This window comes from Gadus morhua, chromosome 22 (assembly GCF_902167405.1).
Source record: "Gadus morhua chromosome 22, gadMor3.0, whole genome shotgun sequence".
In the NCBI taxonomy this organism is placed as follows: Eukaryota; Metazoa; Chordata; class Actinopteri; order Gadiformes; family Gadidae; genus Gadus; species Gadus morhua.
Window position 1 is genome coordinate 16,243,664 of NC_044069.1, and position 24,698 is coordinate 16,268,361.

The following is a 24,698-nucleotide window of genomic DNA, read 5'->3' on the forward strand; positions in this document are numbered from 1 at the left end:
AGTCCGCTGCTCATGATGATATCGCTGCGTTGCCTCTGCGGAGACAGCGCACCCAGGGGAAAAAATACTATAGTTTACTACAGCATTTACTACAGTATACTATATATTACTATAGTATACTATAATATACTACAATATAGTTTGGGATTTACTATAGTAATTTCCCAGACATTGTAGTGTACTATGGTAAATACTATAGTAAGTTACTACACAGTGTAGTATACTATAGAGAAAATTACTATAGTAAATCCCACACTGTATTGTAGTATAGTATAGTAATCTATAGTATAGCCTACTACACTGTGTAGTAACTTACTATAGTATTTACCATAGTACACTACAATGTCTGGAAAATTACTATAGTATACTATAGTTTACTGTAGTAAAACTACTATAGTAAGGTTCAAAAAACACTACAATATTTACTATAGTGTATATAGGGTATACTATAGTTGATTATTTATTTATTATTATGTATAGTTTATTTACTATAGTAAACTATAGAATCTTTTCATGTGGGCACTGGGCAGCAACACCTCTACCCAAGCCCCCCCCCCCCCCCCCCCCCCCCGGAACCGTCGCATTTACATCAGAATGAAACCCAATAAACCGGCAATGTGTGTGGGTCCGGCGGGAGGGTAAATTGGGGTGCTAGCTCAAGCAACCTAATACAAACCTAAGTTAGGCTACTTTTTTAGCATGATGCTGATGCTGTTGCGGCTCTCAGCTGTGCCAGAGCGTTCACATTTGCTAGGGAAACCACCTGACGTCGCCGCCCGGTGCAGCAGTTTGAACTGCCCAGTTTTTAGAACGTCGCAGCCCGATCTCGTCGCAAGGAGTCGCAAGGAGTTGCGAGTTGCAAGTCGTTGCGAGGTGAAACTTTGTCTGAACTGGGCTTAAAGGTGACATATTGTACCATCAGGTGTGAGTGTGATTAGCCGTTACAAGCCGTTTTGAAAATCGGCCTCTTCTGACATCACAAGTGGGCGTGTCCACATATATGGTGGTACAATATGTCACTTATAAGTTGATTTGTTTTTCTACTATTCTGTATGTTTCTGACCTTGCCCTGAAACACCTTACTCTGTCCACTGTGGTTTTGAATTAGCTTTGTAAAGAGGAGTGTTGTCATGTCAAAGGGTGTTTCATGGCTACCACTCGAAGATAAATAAAGTATGGATGCATCACCAGAATCCAAGGCCTCGATCCAAATCACACCAAAATTTATTTGGATGCAAAAGCTGTATTATGCGAGGAAAAGCAGTGTCAGAAGAAGGGGCATATTTACATGACAACAAAGTATGTTAGTAATCAAACATTGGCATGGACAGTTTCAACAGATATATTACTGTACATATGTCGGGTGCTTTGTGTTTAGAAAAAGGGAGCAGGAAAAAGGGTATTGAGGATCAATGAAGATGTGAATTTAATTTTACATCGAAAGACGATTATGCAAATCATCAGCTAAACTGAGGGCTGTAACCAAAAAAGAAAAAAAAAGAAAAAACAGTTGTCGTTCTTCTACAACTTCTAACCATTGTGTTGTCGAAACACAAAAGCACTCTAGTCACTGAAGGATGGAGTTGTTCGAACACTGGACATGCTTTATTTCAGAACCATTCACAATTTATTTAAACATCTCACATATACAAAATAGGTACAATAAACTTTGTGGTGTTGGCTTTTTTTTCAGGGGGGGGGGGGAAAGAGAGTTTTTTTGCGCTGAAATGCAGTATGTCAGTATGACCACTGAGTGTGGGACTTGAGAAGAGTAAAAAGCTTGGACAAAAAGAAAACCTTCTACACAAAAAAAATGAGAAAGGAAAGGAAATCAAATGAAACAACGGAGGGGGGGAAAAAACAACCACACAAGGCATTAGTTTAAGGGGGATTCCACCTGCTTAAACTGGGGGGGTGGTAGGTACCAGGGAGGACTAGCGCGATGCTCCTGGTTGGAAGGTCAATACAAAGTAATACAGATGGGCAGAGTGGTTTGCTGCGTAATAGCACCATAGATCTCATGGACCCCCGCAGTAGAGCACCCTCTGATGGAACGGCGACAGACCTCGAAGTCTCGCAACTTTTCCAACACCTTCTGTTGCAGGAAACCGGGTTTTGTCAATAGTATTTTCTTAATGTACAGGTCGTGAGGTAGTCTAAACCTTTTTTTCATGGAAATTGTGGTTTTAAACCTCCTCCTCTTTGGAAGATATACAAAGACCACAAAGTGATGCATACTTTCAGCGTTTTTATTACACTTCTTTTATTTTTTACAAAACGATGGCATGGTGTCCCACAACAAGGTGTTTTCCTGCGTTCCCATTCGTTGGCTGTATTAATTTGCATTGCACAATCGCTCCATTCAGTCCGTCCGTTCCACTCCGATAGTTGCCCAGCTTAAGCAAGTGGAGGCGCCGAGAGGAATCAGCATTCAGTATAAAAAAACAACAAAGAAAGAAGGGCAGAGATTTTCTTTTTTTCTTTCTTTCACTCTTTTTTTCTGGGAGGGGGAGGTGTTAATTTAACATGAGTCTATTTATTTGAAACAGACTGGGCCAATGTCCAAGCCAAACTCCTGATCGGCTCCACCAATGTCCAAAGGTGCAATGTCGAGGATGGGCAGGCGAGATGGCTTATTTGTTCTGTACTCGATGACTGTCTTGCTCCATTCGCCAGTGTGTGACTGTGAGTGGTGGCGGGGACAAAGAGAGAGAGAAACAGAACGTCAGAAGAGTGGACAACAGGAGCCAATAGACAACACATATCAGAACTATCTGAGATAACTCCCATTCTGTAACACAATCCAGCCGCACAAAGGTCTATCTCCGAGCATACCGTAACCATAACTAATCAGCGTGAATATAACCAACCCAGCTTATAGTAACCTCATCAAGGAAAATAAATAACTAAAACAAGAGCCATGCCAGGACTAAACCCAGTGGCGATAGCGGCTGGTTATGTAGGGGGCTTAAGGCTCAGGGTGGAGGGTAGGGATCACTCACAGTGCATCCGTCTTCCAGCACGTTGAAGGTGAAGCGGCTGTTGCCCTCGGCGCGGAGCTCCACGTCGTTGGAGCCCTGCAGCAGCACGGCCTTCTTCAGGTTGCCGCTCTCAGCGTCCATGTAGGCCACGCTGTTCTTGCAGTGGTAGGTGACGTTCTGGCTGGCCTGGTTGGACAGCAGGCGCATGAAGGCCAGCTGAGTGGCCATGCTCTGTGGGCTGAGGGTCTCGTCGTTGTAGGTGAACTGGAAGAGGGAGAGAGAGAGGGTGGAGGAGGGGGGGGTGGAGTTAGTGGAGGAGTTAATTACTCGCGGAGTAATTAACATTATTATCATTGTCGTTATTATTGAACTGCACAGAATCGAGGAGGGTGGGGTGTTAACCACAGGGGGGCCTCACCTCGGTGCCTCCGTTGATGGTCTCTCCGAACCAGACGTGCTTCTTGGTCTCGGTGCTTCTGAACCAGTTCTTCTGGGCGATGCTGGCGGGGTGGGCGAAGATGCAGGTCTCGCGGGTGGAGAAGTCGCAGAACACCTTGATGGCGTCGTTGGTGCATCCCTGGTTGGGGTCGATCCAGTAGAAGCCTAGCAGAGGGAGAGGGAAGGGAAGGAGCATTTTAGACGCTTAATCCGACTCTCAATCACGGCAAACGGGAACAGGGAGCTACCGCTTAAGGTACCAGGGCTGCCCGAGCCTGGACTCACCGGTGGTCCATTCGGGGTGTCCGAGCTTGATGTCGCGGCAGGTGCGGGCGGGGTTCTTCCTGGAGCCCTCGGGGCTGAGCAGGTTCTCGATCTGGGTGTTCAGGGACTTGATGGTGGCATCAACCTCGTAGTCCTTGGCCCTCAGGTTTGGCTGGTCGGCTCTGTACTCATCGTATCCTCCGGACACGTCGTATCCGTCGCCGGCGGGGCCAGGGGGTCCGGGAAGACCGGGAGATCCGTTGGGACCCTGCCGTCCACGGGCACAAAACGGGTCAGAGAGGGGGTCGACACAATGGCGTCTGATCGGGGTGCTGATCACCCATAAGGAAAGGAGTTAGCTAAAGCTAACTCAAGGACTAGCCTAAACTCATGCATATGAGGTGAGTCTGTTTTTTTAAGGTTATGTTTTTTGAATGAAGGGTCAGGGGCTGGATGGACTCACAGCGGGTCCGAGGTATCCAGGGGGTCCACGGGCACCGGGAGCACCAATGGTTCCATGGCTACCAGATCTACCATCCTTGCCAGGGGGTCCGTGGGGTCCAGCGGGGCCCTGGGAGGAAAACATAATGAACCTTTAGGAGGGGGTGCGGAATAAAGCCACTCTGATGACCAGGTGGTTCAGATCCAGGCATGGTATTGTGGGTAATTGAGTTTTCCACTCACTCTGGGTCCAGAGGGTCCAGCAGGTCCAGCAGAGCCAGAATCACCAGATTGGCCCTGTAGGGAGTGGGAACCGCATCAGAAAACAACAACTAAACACAAACAACAACAACAGACAACCCATAGAAGTTACACTGAATATCATAATATTATAAAGACTTTTATAATGTAAGTGTTTTATTGTCCTTATAAATTGTAATTATCAGTCTGTTATATTTCAAGCTTTTTGAAAGAGCCTGTGGCCAGGTAGGCTGCAATCTCTCCTCTTGCCACAAGGGGGCCAGAGTAATCCCATACCATTTAAATAAAAGCTTTGTCACAATGTGTTTTATCTTTGTCGGGGCATTGTCGTGTTTAAAGTGTGTTGCTGCTGCTGGAGGGGGGGTCACTCACGGCGGGTCCGGGCATTCCCTGGAGTCCACCATGTCCACGCAGTCCCTTCATGCCTCTCTCTCCCTTCTCTCCACCAACACCCTTCTCACCACGGGGTCCTGCGGGTCCCTGTAAACACACACACACACACACACACACAGTCAGCGAAAAATCCCTTTAATGGTTCAGGGACTCAAAAAGATAAGGAAACGGTTTTCTTATCATGGATGAATCGATTCAGGGTCACTTTCTCTTTAAAAAGGTACACTTACAGCTGCGCCTCTAGCTCCAGCCATCCCTGAGGGGCCGGTGGGGCCTCCGGGTCCCTAGAGAAACAGGACGGAGAGAGAGGAGGGTTAGATCAATGCAACAACAGGGATGATACGAAACCTTGCTGCTTTGGGGAAAACCATGGGGGAGGAGGCGGGGGGAGTTCAGGTCAGGTGTACTCACAGACTCTCCGCGGTTTCCACCTCGGCCAGCCTGGCCGGTCTGGCCAGAGGGTCCGGGAGCTCCAGCCATGCCCATGGGTCCGTTGGATCCAGGCTCTCCACGGTCTCCCTGTGAGGGGGGTGATGGGGGGGGGAGGCCGTCAGCCATCATGAGGATGATCACACGCACTCAGAGGTGTGTGCGTCTGTGTGTGTGTGTGTGTGTGTGAGTGTATCATCAATGTAGGCAAGTCAGAAAAACCTTTGTGAAGCCTTACCTTGATTCCGGCGATACCGGGACGGCCAGGGGGTCCATCGTTTCCAGTATTACCCTGTGGATCCGCACCATAGAGTTAGGGAACAGCAGGTACTGTCACCGCGAGAAACCGGACATCTTGGCTAGGGAGCAGAAGTGATTGAGCTAAGCTAGCTCAACTCGATGCATTTATGCGGATGTGCGCTGAGCGTGTACCAAGCAGGACCATCTGCTCGTAGAAGCCCGGCTACATGTACATGAGGAGTTGGCTACTGTCACACGAGACAAACGAACGCAAACGATCCTCACCTCGCGGCCAGCCTCTCCCTGGGGTCCGGTCATACCGGGCATGCCGATGTTTCCAGAGGGTCCACGGGGTCCAGCAGACCCAGTGGGGCCAACTCTACCAGACTCTCCCTGCGGGGGGGGGGGGAACGCACACACACACACACACACACACACACACACACACACACACACACACACACACACACACACACACACACACACCGGGTCAAAGACTGGATCAAGGGGAGAGTTGTGGCGATCCCTCTGATAGGTGAGCCGACACCAGGGCTTGCCAGCCTGAAGCATTTGACAGGCGCGATGCTCAGTGCTGTTCATGTGGTCGCGTTGTACACACCAGGCCTCCAGCTCCACCGGGGACACCACGATCTCCCCTTGGTCCGGGCAGACCAACGTATCCCTGTCCTCCAAGCTGACCAGAGGGTCCTGAGGTTCCGGGGGCACCCTGTACACACACACACACAAACACACACACACACACACACACACACACACACACACACACACACACACACACACACACACACACACATCATAGGTCAATGGGAGGAATGAGGGCCCAATAGGCTTACAGGCACCTGACCTCATGAAAGACACCATGGAAGAAATGTTGTTGTTTTTTTTTCGTCGCTCGGTAGAAACTTCTTTCCCAGACGAGACGGGACAACTTACAGCGGGACCGGAGTCTCCAGAGGGTCCCTTGTCTCCAGCCAGACCAGCGGGGCCAAGCATACCCTGCTCACCAGGGGGGCCAGCGGGGCCAGAGTCTCCACGGAGACCGCGGGGGCCGTCCTTACCGGCGGCGCCGGAGGAGCCAGGGGGGCCAACGATGCCCTAGGAGTGGTGGAAGGAGAGGTTCACATGAGATGGACGGCAGGTTTTAAATGTAGTACGATCAGTGCATAGGAAATGGGCGACATGACGCTCAAGCTTGGTGTGTGCGTGTGTAGGTGTGTGTGTGTAGGTTTGCGTGTGATGCTCACAGAGGGACCGGCAGCGCCAACTCTACCACCAACACCAGGGAAACCAGTCAGACCCTGAAGTCAGAAACACAAGCAAATCAGATCAAGACTCAAGAGAGTAGTGGTACTGTTCAATTCTAAGTCAACCTAAGCCAGCCTCAACCGATGACAAATCATTTCACAGGTTCATTCAGGGATGTGTGTCACAATTTACAAGCCCTATTACTGGTGTATGTGTGTTGCGTATGTGTGTTGCGTATGTGTGTTGCGTATGTGTGTTGCGTATGTGTGTTGCGTATGTGTGTTGCGTATGTGTGAGTCTCAGTAGAGCAGCTTCTGGGATACATTTTTGAAGTAGGATGTTGAAATGCCTATATTTGATCTTAATAATTATAATAACAGACATAAGGACCAATCTTTTTAGTATCATGTAGGGGTTCTTACACTGGGTCCGTTGTCACCACGACCACCGGGGGGTCCAGCGGGTCCAGAAGCACCCTGGAGGGAGAGGAAAGAGAGGTCAGGGGTCGTGCCAGTCATCCAAGTCTTCATACATGCCTCTATCGACATTATCCCCATTATCTCTGTTACCTCTGAAGCCAAAGCCCCTGTGCCCTCATTACCAAACCCTCTTTTACCCCTCAGGGCTCATAAACCTGTTCTGTTTGCCACCGATTCTTGTGCATTATTTACTGTTTTACCGTCAACTTTTATTCTAGATTTCTCTTTTTGAATGATCGTCTATTATGCATGGTCTAGAGCACCTTTATTCTAACCCGCCCTTGCCTTACTTCATCACCTTTCCTTCAACCAGGGTCAACCGTGTGGGGGTCTGCATGTGTGTGTGGGGGGGCTGGTACTCACAGAGGGTCCGGACTGTCCGGCGGGTCCGGCAGGGCCAGCGGGTCCAAGGTCTCCCTTGCCTCCGGCGGGTCCACGCTCTCCACGGACTCCTGAGGGTCCATCAGCACCCTGCAGGGCCAGACCACAGAGGCTGCATCAGTGTGTGTTGGTGTGTGTGTGTGTGTGTGTGTGTCTGTGTGTGTGTGTGTGTGTGTGTGTGTGTGTCTGTGTGTGTGTGTGTGTGTGCATTTTTCGGCCTGCAGACTTACAGGGGGTCCAGCGAATCCAGCGGATCCGGCGGGTCCAACCTCTCCACGCTCACCCTGCAGGGAGGAAGAGGAAGGGGGGAAGAGGAAGGGGAACGGGTCAGGAACAAGGACTGGGTTCGAGCCCGACTTAATCCGGATGCATTATGTCGGCAGCCAAATGTACTTCCTTGGTTGGGATTAACATTATAATGTTGATCCTGTAAGTTCAAATCAAACCGTACCATACAATGATAATAATAATAGTGTAATATAATGTAATAATAAAAAGGGGGCGCTTACAGAGGGTCCACGGACTCCTGAGGGGCCGGAAGGTCCGAAGGAACCGCTCTCACCCTGGAGGAGGGAACATCAGAGTTCAGCACACAGCAAAGGAAAGACTGGAAATATTGAAATTCAAAATAAGTACAAATCTTGTTTTGTTGTTGTTGAGGGCCAATTCAATTCAAAGAGCCCTGGAAACAAAGGCTTTGTCAAACTGGATCCTACTATATTCCTCTATATTCTTCCTATATTTCTTGAATGGCTGGAAAAAATAAATAAATAAGCTAAATTATTTGTTAGCTGTGTTTGCTGTTAGCCTAGCATTAGCAAACAGTCAGGATAACATGTTGATGTGCTGTGATTGGCTAGCCAGCAGGTGGCGAGGCTGAGGTTCTCCTTTTGAGGATAATTAGTTGAACATCTCCTTCTGCTAGGGTTGGAGATCCTAGTTAACACAGGTGCTGACATGCTTTAGATCCCCTAATTGGTGTCATTTTGTTATGGACAAGTGAGGTATTGGGACGGTATAAATATATAGGGTTGAGTGTCAAGGCAAGTCTTCATTTTTGGTATATTTGAACATTTCAAAGCCACAATATTGCCTGAAAAGTTTCGGAAAGTCTACATTTTTGGAACATTTCATGACCGACGTGCATGTAGTGTGTTTTCTGTTATTGTTTGTGGTGATGTGTGAGTGAAAACAATATGCTGAACACGTTCAACACTAACCTTGTCTCCGTTAGCACCGTTAGGTCCTGGGGGTCCGCCGGGTCCGGGGGCACCCTACAAACACACACCCCCATTAATACCAACACCTTCTGCCCTTTGACATGCTAATCACAAGATGCAATCATATATATATTGTATTTAAGTCTTTTTTTTATTTCATTATTATTTTGCTTTTTATATAGTTTCCTCTTCACATAGTGTATAGATACCGATCGCAATTATTATTTTTTAGACAGTGTATATATATTGTTTCCACTTCATAAAGTGTCCATATAAAGCGCATTATGTTTTTAACATTGTATTGGCCAGGGATATATTAATAAAGTTGTATACATCAGTGACTACATAGGGTTGCACAAGGGGGATATGTGGAATACAACTTACACGGGATCCATCTCTGCCAACATTTCCGTCGGGACCTCTGTGGCCACCCTCTCCCTAGAGGGGGTTAGGAGAGAGGAGACGGAGAGAGGAAGGGAATCAGGGAGAGAGGTAGAGTGGGAGAAACACAAAATGTCTCGTTAGCACAAAGGCTGTTTGCAGCTGTAAGTCTCATGCAATGCGTGACACTGATGGACTTGTGATCCGGAAGGTGGAGGGTATCGGGGGGGTGGGGGGGCGTACCTTCTCTCCCTTGCCACCGGGGGTACCGGCACCTCCACGCTCTCCGGGCATGCCACCGCTTCCCTGGTGTCCGGCGTTACCAGCAGCTCCGACGGAGCCAGGCTCTCCCTGGAAACACACACACACACACACAGGTTACGGTCCCCTCGTTATCCAAGGGCGTGTGTGTTGGCTCATTCATGAATCTCTATCTGCTTTCTTTGTATTTGAGCCAGGGCCATTGACATCAATCCGATATCTACAACTTGATATGAGTAATATCGGCAACATCTTCATGCCCTCACCTTGCCACCATCGGTACCGGGGAGACCAGCGGGTCCACGGGCTCCGATGGATCCCTGAGGTCCAGAGGTTCCGGCGACTCCGGGGGTACCGCGCTCTCCCTATTGGCCACAAGGCAGATCACATGATTGTCAAGTCAAACAGACGATTGGTTGTTGATCAAAAAGGACCGAGGGACATCTATTGAGAGTGAGGGTGGTCCTCGTTGGGGCGAGGGGGGGGAACTCACCTTAATTCCAGCGGGTCCAGCAAGGCCCTGATCTCCGGGGACACCCTGTTGGTAAGAGACGAGACGGTGGGCGATTAAACCTGGTTCCCTGGTCACTCGACCATACAGGTGTGTGTGTGAGTGTCAGACAGAGAGAGAGAGATACTTACTCTATCTCCATGCTTGCCAGCCTCTCCGGCAGGTCCAGCGGTTCCAGGGAGTCCCTGAGGTCATCACAAAAATAACACAATTAAAACTCAAAATCAGCAACAAAAACAAATCATGTTTGCATACATCCTGGCATGATAAGTAATTACAAATGTTGCAAAACCATATGGAAGGTTTGGTTCAACGATAGTTTGGCATCTGCAGCGTGTAGTATTTGTAGTGAGTGTACTTACTTAGTCTTTAAGTAGAGTTTAAGTTCACCTGTGATCTCCCCTAAGCAGCTAGGCTAATGTGTAGCTCACGCAACGCTAGCACTGTGTATCATATTGTAAAAGGCAAAGATAAAACTAAAGAAGTGACCGTGGCGTAACTATGCTGCCGTTTCCACGCTGGGCACAACACTATAGGATAGGCAATGTTTCCCGACACTGAAAATGCTGAGATCTGCTGAATGGGGGTGAATACAAACCTGGAAACCAGGAGCTCCAGCGGGTCCCTGCTCTCCCTTCTCACCAGCACCTCCCTGCATGACGGAGAGAGAGAGAGGTAATAAATAAATGGTACCATGCACCTGTGATTCTCTAGTCCACCTGGATGCCTGTGGTTAAACATCTTGTTTCGGTTTATGTGCTGTTATGTGGTGGGAGTACTCACAACGGGTCCAAGGGCGCCAGCTGCACCATTGTTGCCTTCAGGGCCAGGGGCTCCCTAAAAAACAGAGAGAGAGTTAGGGAGAGAGAGAGAGCCAGAGGGGCGGGTGTCAGGAAGACATGGTGTACCCAGGTCAGTGAACGTGATGCTGCTTGTGATGCTACGTGAGTGAACCTGGGGGTTAAAGGGTCACTTACTCTCAGACCAGAGGCGCCGGCGGGTCCCTTGTCTCCGGGCTTGCCAGCCTCACCCTGAAGGACACAGAGAGCATGGTTAGGGAAACTTATTTTGGATTTATAAATAAAGAATGGTATTAACATCAACCCTCTCACAGGTCATGCCTACATGACCAGACAGTACTGGGAGACAACCACTACTCTTTTAAAGCCAGGGTCAAAGTTGAGAGCGGTAGAGTTGACAATGTCAACTCCTCTAGAAAAACAATAGCACCAATCCTGGACTTCTTTCTCCTACTCACAGAAGGACCCTTGGGGCCAAGGAAGCCGATGCTACCGGGCTGACCGCGGGGTCCAGTAGGTCCGGGGGGACCAGTGCGGCCATCTTGTCCAGCGGGACCCTGGAGGGAAAAAGTAGGAAGTGCCGAACAGGAAGTACCTAGTTACTCATTTATTAATGTTAGTTTCCCCATCTTGGTTGTTCTTTGCATTGATTCATTGTGTAGAGAAGAGGTTGACGAGAGGTGTAGTTTGTGATAACAGGAGGAGAGAAGGGTCAGTTTATAGATTGTTTTAAGACATGAGAGGTAGGTACAATACTCACAGATGCTCCCTCTTTGCCTGGGGGTCCAGAGCTTCCAGGGCTACCTGGCAGACCCTGTAGACAGGAAAACAATGATCAGCTGAGTAGGAAATCAATCAACCAATCAACCAATCAATCAACCAATCAATTAATATCAGGATATCTTGCTGCTATGAGCAGGGACATGGTACTAAAGCGATACTATGTCGATATGTCAAACAAGGTCATATCTATGAACTGAGGGATTCCAACCTCAGTCTACACACATTACATTGTATTCTTGATAATATGTACATACATATCTATATAATTATTGATCTAGGGAACGTACTCTGGCTCCGGTCAGACCGGTCTCTCCAGCGCGGCCAGCATCACCAGGGGCTCCACGCGCTCCACCTGCACCGGTAGCACCACGGGCACCGGGCATGCCCTAGGACACACACACACACACACACACACACACACACACACACACACACATTAAACTTCAAGGTAGGTAAACGGTATGTTTTGTATGGATGTGTGTGTGTAACAAAAGAGATAAGGGTCACAATATGAGGTGCTGGTGCTGGACCGGCGTGTGGTTTGCGTCGTTGTGTCTAACTCACAATGGGGCCAGATCTTCCCTCTGATCCGGGGATTCCACGGCTGCCGCCTGCACCCTAGGGAGTCACACACAGACAGAGAGAGAGCTTGAGAAAAAAAAAACACAATCCCACCCCTAACACGGAGCTGTGTGTACGTGAGGTGAGTGGGATTCTCTGCGTCACAGCGGGAACTCACTCTGGCTCCACGGGGTCCCGCGGGGCCGCTGGCTCCGGCCTCGCCGCTGGGTCCTCTCTTTCCCTCCTCTCCGTTGGGTCCGGGGGCACCCTGGGGTCCGTGGTGACCCTGAGAGAGAGAGAGAGAGAGAGAGAGAGAGAGGGTCACAACAGGCTCCGTGTGCACAGTGCTCAGCAGAGTCATCCTCTGTGACCTGCGTGCATTCTGACCATGAGAAAGAGGGAATAAGGATGAAATGACTCGGCGGGGTCATCACTTACAGGCTCTCCCTTGGGGCCAGAGTCTCCCTTGACGCCTGAGGTACCGGGATCACCCTAGAAGAGGTAGCGGGGAACAGAGGTCACTGACGGGTACAAGTCACATCATTATTTATTGCGTCGTTGTTTCTTTGTTTGCATGTTTCAATCGAGTATGTGTGTGTGTGTGTGTGTGTGTGCGTGTGCATGTGTGTGTGTCATGCGCCGAGGTCAAGACATGTGTTTGTGTGAATTGTTTGCATTCACGTGTTTGTTTGTGTGTTGTTGTTTTCTTAATGCGTGGACTCACAGAAAGACCTCTGGCTCCAGCAGCGCCCTGAGGTCCCTGGGGGCCGGGGCCACCACGGGCTCCGAGGAAGCCAGGGGCTCCAGAAACACCAGCGGCACCCTGGAGGTCACAGGGGTCAGGGAGAGGTCAGACCCAGGTCAGAGGTCAACACCAACACACATCCGGCATTGGAACCACACATCCTAATATCTTGGGGGCGTCTATACTTACGGAAGCTCCCTTGGCTCCGTTCAGGCCGTTGTTACCAGGGTTGCCCTATGGGGAGAGCAAATGAAAACAGAACATATTGTCACCAAAAAATATTAAACATTTACTGTCCAAAGAATGGCTTCCAAAGTAACAGGATCACTCATACAACAATAGCATTTTTTGGGAACAAATAGCGACAAGTTTGAATGTTGTACTCACAGGGGGTCCGACGGGTCCACCAGCACCATTGGTACCGGCCTCACCTCTCGATCCCTGAGGTCCGGAGGGTCCGGATGATCCAGCGGGTCCAACCTCTCCCTGAACACAGACCGAGGACAGGCCAGAGGTTAGCCATCAGAGCCTACCGGGCTGGATGATGTCAACTAGCATTGATACAACCGACTCAATGTTGTGTGATGGTATATGCTTGGGGGTGAGGTTGACACACTGTGTTAACATCAAACCACTGATCATAGCTTTAGGCTTTGGGGAATAACTTTCAACCTTTACTAAGGTGGTATTTGTTTTCATGTGTGTATTGTATGATGTGCTTTGACACATTGATGTGTTATGTGTGGTACTGCCACTCATAACACGACAGCACATGTACATCATGTACATGTATATCACAGTGTGTCTATATGTATGCCAGTTCCCCTGGGGATATGACGCGACGGACCCTCCTTCAGATCTATGACTAGTGTTGTCCCGGGAACAGGAAGTGCTGAACAGGAAATGGCACCGCCACCTACCTTGGGGCCAGGGGAGCCGGGGAAACCGGGAGCACCAGATGAACCGAGAGGTCCCTGGAGGAGGAGATGGAAGGCATGTTTTACAAAACCATACACGCTGACGTCATCGCTCTACTGTTGGAAGCCCCATGAGGGTCATGGGGCCAGCCTGTGTCTGGCAATGGGTAGGTGCCAATATGGGTGTGAGGGGTGAGGAAGTGGGGTTAGGGTATGGCCCCATCCTGGGTTGCAACATGGTGGTTGCAACCATGTTGCAACATGGCGTAAAAGGGATGCATGTAGCAATTGACTTGAGAAAATGCTTTAAAATCCATAAGACTGAGTTCAGGTGTGAGGGGTGAGGCATTAGGTGTGAGGGGTGAGGAGTAAAGGGTGAGAGGTGGAGGGGGGTGAAGGAGTGAACGGGTGAAGGGACCAGGGCAGCTACTCACAGCGGGACCGGCGGGCCCAACGTTGCCGTCAGCACCACGAGCACCAGCGGGTCCAGCAGGTCCAGCACGGCCTCTCTCTCCAATCGTACCACGAGCTCCCTGCAGGGGGAGGCCAGGTAGAAGACCGCTACATTACAACACCATACAGGTACTGGAAACCGTCCAATGTGCAGAAAACTGCAATACACCGTAGGAAGCGCTTCTATGGAGCACTTACAGCCATTCCTGGGCTTCCGGAAGATCCATGGGCACCACTCTCTCCCTAGGATAGGAGGAGAGAGAGAACATGTTAGGGTATGGCCCCATCCTGGGTTGCAACATGCAACCATGTTGTAACATGGCGTAAAAGGGATGCATGTAGCAATTGACTCGAGAAAATGCTTAAAATCCATAAGACTGTGATGTGTGTGTGTGTGGTTGTGTGTGTCTTTGTGTGTAGTTGTGCTGGAGCCTGAGTGCATGCCCGTTTCCTTGGTAATTTTAGTATTTTGAAAGGGAACTTCCTTTAAAACAAGCCAAAGATCTGCTGCAATGACACATTGAGATAGTTGAAGATAGACATCTGTAGTAGGTAGCAAACAATATCAATGATGGCCATGGGCTACTACTGGCCTCATTCTTAAGGAAGGCTGGATGGATGCTGAGTGCTGACAGCAGACCCAAGGCCCAGCAGGTTTTCTACCTGTGTGTCTCGAAACGCACTGGTAGAAAACTGATGTTGAGCGGTTAGGGTTGTGTTGTCGCTAAACTCACCTTGATTCCGGATGCACCGGACTCTCCCTTGCGACCATCAATACCAGTGTAACCCTGAAAGAGACAGAAGGGACATTACTACCATGTTAGACTAGTGTAACCCTGGAACACACAGAAGGGACATTACTACCATGTTAGACTAGTGTAACCCTGAAAGAGACAGAAGGGACATTACTACCATGTTAGACTAGTGTAACCCTGGAACACATAGAAGGGACATTACTACCATGTTAGACTAGTGTAACCCTGGAACACATAGAAGGGACATTACTACCATGTTAGACTAGTGTAACCCTGGAACACATAGAAGGGACATTACTACCATGCTTGAATTTCAAGCAGATTCAGAGTTGTATGCGTAAACCAGATGTCCTTGGATGCTTGTGAATGAGTGCCTATTGTCCTTTTTTGTATTATATCATTCTAATATTTCATGCTTCTTCCTTGGCTAGGTCACTCCTGAGAAGGAGATTGAAATCTCAATGATTCTAATCTGGTAGAATAAAGCCAAAATAAAAAAAATATTCGAAAGCTTCCGGATCTAATGAGTGTTCCATCAACTCCTTCAATCGGCTGGGAACGCTGCTGTAATGATCGAGGGAAGGTGCTGCCACTATCTCTCTATCCACTGCCACCAGGGCAGTTGAGGCTTGAGACAGTCCAAAGACTCAACAACAAGCCGTTGCAGGATGAGCCATAGAAGGGCCTCATAATGAGATCATAAGGTATTCCATTTGGTATTCCTAAGCGGGTGTAGGAAACCTAAAGAAAGGAGTGGATAAGAGCGGAAGCATCATCCACTTGGAAGAGCCAAGGCTTTGCAATGGACTTCCGCATTAAGCTTAAACTCTTCTTCTCTTTGAGAGCAAAGCACAGGAGAAGTCCAGGGGCATTGCTAGAATGATTCTTCGACTTTAAAGGTGTTTTTGGTTTCTAAAAGCAAATTCCGCAATTATGAAATTGTTTTGTTTGAAAATGAGCTACTTTCACTTTAAAATGTAGAATATATGGTGGAAATATATTGAGGTTGTTACTGGCCCCAAATAAGCATGTGGTCATGCAGAGTGGATTCTACCTAATGTAAACACAACTAGCCGTCCCCAGGAAACAGGAAATAGATCCCAGAGTGGATAACCCACGAGGCCATCTCACTACAAATGTTTGTCTCAGTGTTATTCATGTTAGCCTCCAGCAGGTGGAGCCCTGGTTGTGCAGGTGTGCAGGACTGTACACGCATATTCTGAGGATACGGGTTGAATCCACGCAATGCAAAAGGAGGTCAACAACGGCAACAAAGACAAACAAACAAACAAACAAACAAACAAACAAACAACAACAACAACAACTCACTCTGTGTCCCTTCATGCCGGGGAGTCCAGGGGTTCCGGGGAATCCACGTGCACCCTGCAGGTACACAACAATGCAGATGTTTACAGATGTTCACCAAGGTATCCACCGTAGAATGGCCAGATGTTTGGGGAGGGGGAGTGCTGTGTGGGAATACGCTTGGTGTGGCTACATAAGTACAGTATGCGTTAGAAGTATGGTTGGGGTTAACCGTAAGTGACGGGGTCAAGGATCATTTTAGGGGACATTTGGGGGGAGGATTGGCTCACCTGGGGTCCAGCGGTCCCTCTGTCTCCGGGCTTGCCTGGTCTGCCGTTGTTACCCTGCGTACCAACATGGTCAAAGATCAAACAGCCGCCTCCTTCCTCTTTCATAGATACACACTTTTAAAGATGTTTTTTTTTTGGGATGTAGACCCAGAAAGCGTTCACTTACGTCATCTCCACCTTTGCCAGATGGTCCAGGGGGTCCACGGGAACCAACGGGGCCCTAGAGGGGACACGCCCACCACCCGGTTACTTTCAGCTACGAGGGTCATCTATTGGGAGTTATTGTGGGTGTGATGACGGTGCTGATGGGGAAGGCGTTGATGGGAGATGTACTTACGGTCTGTCCGGGCTCTCCGGGCTCACCAGCGTGTCCGGTGTGTCCCTGGGAGCCCTGAGGTAGGAGACAACACACAAGCAGACGATGAGCGATGATGAACAAGACAAAATGGCCTCCGCATGGTAGTCATGCAGCACTTTTATGGCGCTTTTTTTTCTCCTTTTTTACAATTATTTGAATGTGTGTATGTGTGTGTGTGTGTGTGTGTGTGTGTGTGTGTGTGTGTGTGTGTGTGTGTGTGTGTGTGTGTGTGTGTGTGTGTGTGTGTGTGTGTGAGTGGGTGGTGAGGGGGTACTTACAGGGGGGCCGGGAGGTCCAGGTGGGCCTTTCATTCCCATCATTCCCTGGAGATAGAGGAAAGAAATCAAAGGTCAAACAACAGCAATGTCCAACACCAGTGGCTGTGCATGTTGTGGGCTGTGAGTAAGATATGCCGCTGAGGACAGAATGCTATACAACAGAAAGGGTTGTGTGTTATAAAACCACACTTACAGTAGTCCAGAAATGTGTGGAAGTATTTCTTTGAGGATGAGTCCATTGACTGGACTGAAAGCTAAGGTGAGAATGCATGCCATAAAGTGGAATAAATCCCAGAACTCCATGGGAATAATCCATTGATTGGGAATGACAGTGAACACTGTAGCGGAAACCTATTTGACAGGTGTGCTCTGACATGGAAAGGTCTTCAGACTTCGATGGGTTCTTATTGGTAGTTCTGTGTGGTGATGTGTATGTGTGAATACATAGTGTTATTGTTGGAGAGTTACCACAAAACTGCAGGTGTGTGTGTCTCAGAGTTTGTGCATGTGTGTGTGTGTATGTGTGAGTGTGTGTGTGTGTGTGTGTGTGTGAGTGTGTGTGTGTGTGTGTGTGTGTGTCTGAGTTTGTATGTGTGTGTGTGTGTGTGTGTGTGTGTGTGTGTGTGTGTGTGTGTGTGTGTGTGTGTGTGTGTGTGTGCGTTCACCATGGGGCCGGGACCAGTATCAGCGCCTTTGTTGTGATCGTACTGAGCAGCAAAGTTCTGTTGGAGTGAAAAATAAAAACCAGAATAAGAGACAAAATATAGACCAAAAAATATACATATAAAAATTCATACAATATACTTATTTTCTAATTCATTGTAGGTTATGTATGGGTTGCAAGTTTCAGTTGACACTAATGTTCATGTCGTCTTTTGGAATGTGACAGCAGGCCTACATATGATTTGTACCATGAGGCCTTGAGTTGAAAGAGCTTCCAGAAAATGCTCAAGTGTTTAAGGCCTTCATTTAGCCAGTGAGGCCAGCCCAAGAGGTCAAAGGTAACTCAGGTTATGCACATAAATCCATTCCAATAGTTTTCCTGGCCCCAATTTATAATTGTCTGTTCCATTGCTATAATTGTGCCAGAATTTGGGTCGGGTGAGTTTAAGGGCTTGATCGTTTATCAAACAGATGAACAGCAAATCAGCATCTTCCTGTAGCTTCTATACCTTACGGTTACAATAGGATATACCAGCCGGTTAACCTTATTTACTGAGAGGCCTTCATCAACATTCAGTTCCCCCACCTAGGAACACTTTAGAACCAACATCCATCTTCAGTTCCCCCACCCAGCAGCACTTTAGAACCAACATCCACCTTCAGTCGCCCACCCAGTCACATTTTAGAACCAACATCCACCTTCAGTCGCCCACCCAGTCACATTTTAGAACCGACATCCACCTTCAGTCGCCCACCCAGTCACATTTTAGAACCAACATCCACCTTCAGTCGCCCCACCCAGCAGTTGACCAAGTCGGCCCCTATAGGATACTTACTCCGCCGAGGCCAGGGGGTCCTGGGGGCCCAGCAGGGCCGGGGTTGCCAGGTCTGCCGTCCCTCCCGTCAGGGCCCTGGGGTCCCTGTGGAGGAAGGCCTTGGGTTAGTCTCCGTTGATTACCACTGATTGACACACAGCCACCGTGTCTGCTGGGACGCTGCTCTGTTCGGCTGTGGAGCTCGGTTTGGTCTCAACTTGAATAAAAGCGTCATGTCCTTTTACTAAATTGTTTTATTATTGTTAATAAAGTTTAGAAAAGATAAATATGAATTTGGTCTGGATATGTGAGCCAAAGTCAGAAAAAAATAATATACAACAAATATTTGTAGTTCAGGTTATTTTCAGCCGTCGTGCAGCAGAGATTGGTCCATTATTGTTTGTATCAAATATTACATCACGGCGGACGGCTTTAGGCTGTGCCTGATGTAAACAAAGGGGTGTGGCCTATCCAAGTTGAAAGGTCAATCGGCGTCATCATATATCAACCCGATAAACTCCATGAAAGTTTCTATCTAGCAAACACGGCATTGTCATGCATCTTGTCATAATTAATGAGTTTGATATTGGCTTACCCTTTCACCTCTTGGTCCTTTCGGGCCCTGAGGAATATAAGTAAAGAATTGATGAGTCAGAGGCAGACATTATTTAAACAGTGAGGCAAGTTCATGTAAAAAAATGAAGGTAGACTTAAACTTAACATATCTAAAATCTAAAACCTAAAAGAAGCTGGCCTACAATCGCTGGGGGATGAATACGTGCACGTGGACAAACTGTGCATGTGAACTGCACAGCCAAAGCACCATTCAGGTGGGAACATATTTCAGTCCACTTCATTGAACCTGGCCTTTGGCTAGAGCTGATGCCTACAATGTCTGCCCTGAGCTATGCTTCGCATTATCACATACACCACACTCAAAGGGCTAAATGACACATCCAACCAGGGTTTGATTGCTCACTTTGAATCTTCCCTGAGTAGAAATAGAAGATAAATAAATAGTGTTATTTATTTCTTTGTGTCATTTAACTGTGCTGGCTGTATCATGCACTGTTCAGCATTGCTGTTAATCTATCTCTTTGCACATCAACCCATTAACATGCAGGGGATTTATGATGCTGTACATGTTCATGCAGATGCACAGCCTCATAAAGCTGCTCCCAGATCACTGTGCACACTGTAGACATAATAAGTAATATGATAACTCATAAATAATAAACGGGCAGTGTTTAGTACAGAGCTGCAGAGAGGGAAACAAGAACTGGATCTGGCATGTGATTCATTCAACAACGACTTTGTATGAATCCAAAAGGGTGAAAAACAGTTATTATAAAATAACCTTTCCAAAGCTCCATTGAGACACCAGAAGTGTCTCTCATTATATTGTATCCACATGGTGATCTGAGACAACCTCCATGTTGTCATGACATAAAATGACCTTTCGCTTGTCACACTGAACAAAAATGTCATGATCTTGTCCCCTGCTCAGTGATCACTAAATATCAGCGTTAAATAGAGAGAGCACGGCTTCAAGGAAATGTATTTAAATAATTAAAAGATAATGATATCCAAGCTGGAGAGTCTATTTGGAGGGACTGTTCTGGGGCCTGCGGGGTACCATGATGGTCCCACCCAGACACCAACCCAGAGGGGAACCCATCTGACCTGAGGCCAGCTGAGAGGGGCCACCCCGGCCGGCCCCTCTCAGCTGCCCTGAGAAAGGGCTCTTTGTGCCAGGCCCCATGGGTACCTCAGCGTGGACGCCGGTTTTAGCTTTCACTGACACTGGCCGTAGACCAATGGGACCCCTTGTACCTATTCACGGGCAGGAAGGAGGAAAGACCCGGAGGTATTTTCTCCGCAATCGGTGAGATTGCTCGAGACACCCAGACGTCTGGGAGTGCACGGGAGATATTTTTCTACAAGAGGAAAGCTAGTGGGGACTGGAGGATGCGACCACACAGCGTGTCAAGGTAAAGCTATATTTGATCTATGCATAAATCAGTTTTGGTAGGATCATGCAGGTGTACTGACCGAGCCTGGAGCGCGGAGGGAGGACAAGTGGAGCAGGAGGTTGGGGGAGAAGAGGAAATACTGCGTTAGCACATACATCATCTTAACAACAAAGACAACAACAAAAACAGCACAACCTAGTTAAACAAACAACACATCTCAAGCTAGGATAAGGGTTCACAGTGTTAGGGTCTTCGTCCATTTGGGCTGAGCAGAAGCTTGTTTGATTGACTGATTGACATTGTATGCTAATCCATCGTTTGAAATTGGCATTGACAGCATGTAATCCTTGTATGTCACTATGGGGGTAAGTAGGTAAATTGGGTTAAACAGGGAAGGTTGAAGGCTGATGTTTCTACTAGTCTAAATCTATGACATATAAAGGTATCCTAAAAGGCAGAACTAGTGTGTCAGGGAGATGGACGGGTGTTATCCAAGGCCTTTACCTTGATGCCTTATCATCGTGAAGACCGTTTAAAGAATAGGGCCTAACTGTTTGACAGGTTGTATTTTTAAAGCCAATTATTCTTCTGGGCTTGTTAGCTATCATTCGTACAAACTCAATCCTTGGTCTATGATTTATAGTATATTAAAGGTTTAGATTTTTTTAATGTATTTTCAATATTAGTTATGTTTTAACCAAATCCTTGGCCATGCCCTAATTCCACATATGTTATTTTAAAGACTCTCACATTCTACCAAATCAAAAAAGGTGCATCTGGGTTAACACAGGTATTCATGCCCCTGGGATACATAATAAAACGAAACAAACCATTATAGTTTGCTGTACTGTAATGGTGAGGACTGGATTCATTGCCTCTTTTTGAATAGATTCGCGACTTGACATTATTGACTGCGTTCAAACGTTTGATATAAGTCCAAATCATGAGTCGGTTGAAAGTTGGAGGGTTTACCTAAGTTGACTTTAGGATGGAAAGTTTCAAATAAGTAACAATAATGAAGGCCATATAGCACAGTTTTCACATTGTTATTGTTGGCTAAGGGCATCAACCATGATGGAGTATCCAGAAATGACATTCGGTCGTTTCTGGATGGCTGGCTGAGCAGGACAAATATTTAATGCCAATTACGCACCACAGGGGGGCGCACTTGAGGCTTCAAACTGTTGCGCCATGAGATCTTACTTTTTGACAACTTTATAATTACAATAAATGTCTTTTTTGAATGAGCCTAAATCTACTCTAATCTTGAATACTTGTTGTTAATTAGAATGTATGAATCAGATGACTTTAACACCGGCAATTAAATAGACAATTCAAAATGTAAGACTATATTCAATATTATTAAAATAAACAAATTGCTTTTTAAATGTTAAACAGAAAATATGCCGTGCCTATATTGCTGTATATAAGTTATCTGTTCGGATGGGGTCATTTTAAATAAGGCCAAAGAAATGGTCCCAATATCGGCCACTAGAGGGAGACAGAGGTAATGGCTCAATGAATGCCTCATTCCCTGGCCACCGTGATGGAACAATTTGTCCAACGCCCCAAACTTTTCATCCTACTTTTAAACATAAAAAGCCATTATAAGTATACAATGGCATGCAAATGAGCAACCAGCACCTATGAATAGATACTAAACCAGGTTGTTCAAAGTAACTTTCAACTTTTTTTCGTCTTTCTGATATTAATCAATTTGGACTTATTGTATCCTTGGAAAACGGATAATCCTCCGAATTGGGCTCTTTCCGTTATTCGGTGAGGCTTCGAACGGTCCTGAGCTTGAAGTACGCTTCCAAACAAAAGCCAAACGCAAAACGCTGCAGTGAGATCCTCAAAAAAAACGGGACCAGGAAAATATCCATCACATGAAAAAGCAGACATTGAAACTTACTTTGACATGTTGCTAGGTATGAGGTTACTGCAAGCAGCAACAGAATCCGGGTATCCACAAAGCTGAGCATGTCTAAAATGACATGCAGACTCCTTGTGCTGCTTTGCCCCTGTTTTTAAACCACCCTTCACAAAGGCATACAGTTTATGGCGACCAGAGTAACTCCAAACTGAGCAGAAACCTGCTGCCGTGATGCTAGAATAATAATGTTGTACCAGCCCTATTTATATGGCAGGAGGTTCCCTCGTCTGCGTGTCAAAAGTCAGCCCCCTGGCCAATAGGAGGCGAGCAACTCCATCGAACTCTCCCATCCCTCGCCCAGCCAATAGTCGATCCTGTGGTCCTCCTCCGTCTCCCAGCCCTCGCTCCACCAGAAACCTTTTGGCCGAGCTGAAGTTGGAGATGATGACGAGTACAACGGTTTAATTAGATCCATTCTTTTTGAGGACGTGGACAGCGTCGAGGTTTAAAAAGAAGATGAAGGCCTTAGCTTTGCCCTCAGACCGAAGCCGAGCTGCATCGGTACAGTTTCGTAGCGAGGCGCGCTGCTCGGGTCTGTGCGTAAAGACGCAGTCTATATCGGAGCCCAAAGTGCGCTTTGGGCAGCGAGGTATCCCCGAGTCTCGTTGATTTGAACGGATGATTTCAATTCTAACAATAGGTGACTGGATACTGCGCTGACTTTTTGTTGTATCATTGGAAAAGTTTGTATGAGTTTTTTTTATTTTTTTTAATGTTGGGTAACTTTCCACGCAAGGGATTTTAGAAAGTTCCTAAGGACATTTGCAGAATTCTCCAGCCTTCTGTCAATTCTGATCATTTCAACTTCGTGATGATTCATCTTCAGGCCAGCAAATATAACAAATAAAGCTATCCCTCAGATCGTCATGCCATCTACGTCAAAGCATTTATTCGTATGTGTTCACATTGCAACTAGTATTGAAGGCACAAGCTACACCACATAGTTATTTGGACAGACTATAGACAGGTGTGAGGGAAAGCACTTATTTCAACAACCCACCACCAGTTGGAGCACACTCCTAGCCTCCCCCTCCCCTCTCTATCTCTCTTGCTTTCCCTCTCTGGCTCTCTCTGTCTCTCTCGTTCACTCTCTCCGCTTCTAACCTGGCCACATGACCAGACATGATGCTGCCTGCTCCTCAAGGCTACGCTCAGTAGGGGCCCTTAGACCCAGATCTCTCTGACAACTCAACTCACATCCGTGCACCCTCCAGCATGTTCACGGCAAGCCTAGGAGCGTACTGACCCGACTCAGGCTCAGCCATGGACCATTCGGAATAGTTTAATAAGGTCAATGATCACATGCACTTATGTTGAGTGCAGATGTAGCTCTCTCTCCTTACGTTTGGACTTTCAGTAGGTCAGTGGGCTTTAAGGGAGCTGGTCAACGGACATGGCCTCCCTCATTGAATGCTGCAGATAATGATTGCGGACTTATTTCACTCAGTATGAGTCAGCAACTGAGTGTCACCTTCTGCATCCCTCATATGCACTCCAAACGTTGTGACCTAATGTGCCCTTGCCCCTCCCCCCCCCAACACACACACACACACACTACCTACAAATGATGGCCCTCATTTTGTTCTACTTTTCCATTCATCAGCAGCAGTCAGACTTCCATTCTGTTCTGTTCAGCATTTGGATAGATGCTATTGTAAGCCCTTTGTATAAACAATGACTTAACAATGAAGTTAAAGACGTGTTCAACGGGATGAAACTTGAAGTTAACATTTTCTATATGATTCCAAGTATCTCTCGCTCTATCTCTCCCCTCTCTCTCCTATCTCTACCCATCTCTCTCTCTTTGTCGCTCCCTCATTCTCTCTCTCTCAGTCAGTGTGGTGGGAGATCCAGACAGCTACAACTCTCAGCAACCCTTCAGAAGTAAAACCAAGGGAAAGAGAGAGAGCGAGAGAGAGAGAGAGAGAGAGAGAGAGAGAGAGAGAGAGAGAGAGAGAGAGGAAAAGGAGGAAGTAGAGGGGAAGAGCGAGAGGGGTGGGAGGAGCTGGACGGTCTCTGTCTCAGAGGTGGACGAGGTCCCTCTCCCTGCAACGTTACACGCTCATGTTTGCTAAGTACTGACGCCTCCAAGGGAGGAAGAGGGAGACGAGAGATAGGGG

The 24,698-nt window shown here is 47.5% G+C and overlaps 1 protein-coding gene across 1 annotated transcript; it reads right to left on the minus strand.

The window, feature by feature from the left end:
• Positions 1–1,206: 1,206 nt before the first annotated feature.
• On the minus strand, positions 1,207–22,818 carry col1a2 (collagen, type I, alpha 2). The gene is made up of 50 exons (XM_030346963.1): positions 22,558–22,818; positions 20,722–20,726; positions 19,265–19,291; positions 18,691–18,774; positions 17,857–17,913; positions 17,192–17,236; positions 16,893–16,946; positions 16,722–16,775; positions 16,556–16,609; positions 16,290–16,343; positions 14,940–14,993; positions 14,404–14,448; positions 14,187–14,285; positions 13,756–13,809; positions 13,223–13,321; positions 13,025–13,069; positions 12,815–12,913; positions 12,529–12,582; positions 12,269–12,376; positions 12,094–12,147; positions 11,817–11,915; positions 11,507–11,560; positions 11,205–11,303; positions 10,924–10,977; positions 10,730–10,783; positions 10,545–10,598; positions 10,078–10,131; positions 9,929–9,973; positions 9,702–9,800; positions 9,418–9,525; positions 9,178–9,231; positions 8,794–8,847; positions 8,083–8,136; positions 7,804–7,857; positions 7,556–7,663; positions 7,136–7,189; positions 6,713–6,766; positions 6,402–6,563; positions 6,067–6,174; positions 5,733–5,840; positions 5,446–5,499; positions 5,190–5,297; positions 5,009–5,062; positions 4,758–4,865; positions 4,368–4,421; positions 4,147–4,254; positions 3,705–3,951; positions 3,400–3,584; positions 3,003–3,245; positions 1,207–2,683 (listed from the first exon to the last, which is right to left on the minus strand). Exons 1-50 carry the CDS (start codon positions 22,625–22,627, stop codon positions 2,537–2,539), a joined length of 4,053 nt encoding a protein of 1,350 aa, XP_030202823.1. The 5' UTR covers positions 22,628–22,818; the 3' UTR covers positions 1,207–2,536.
• Between the last annotated feature and the right edge of the window lie 1,880 nt (positions 22,819–24,698).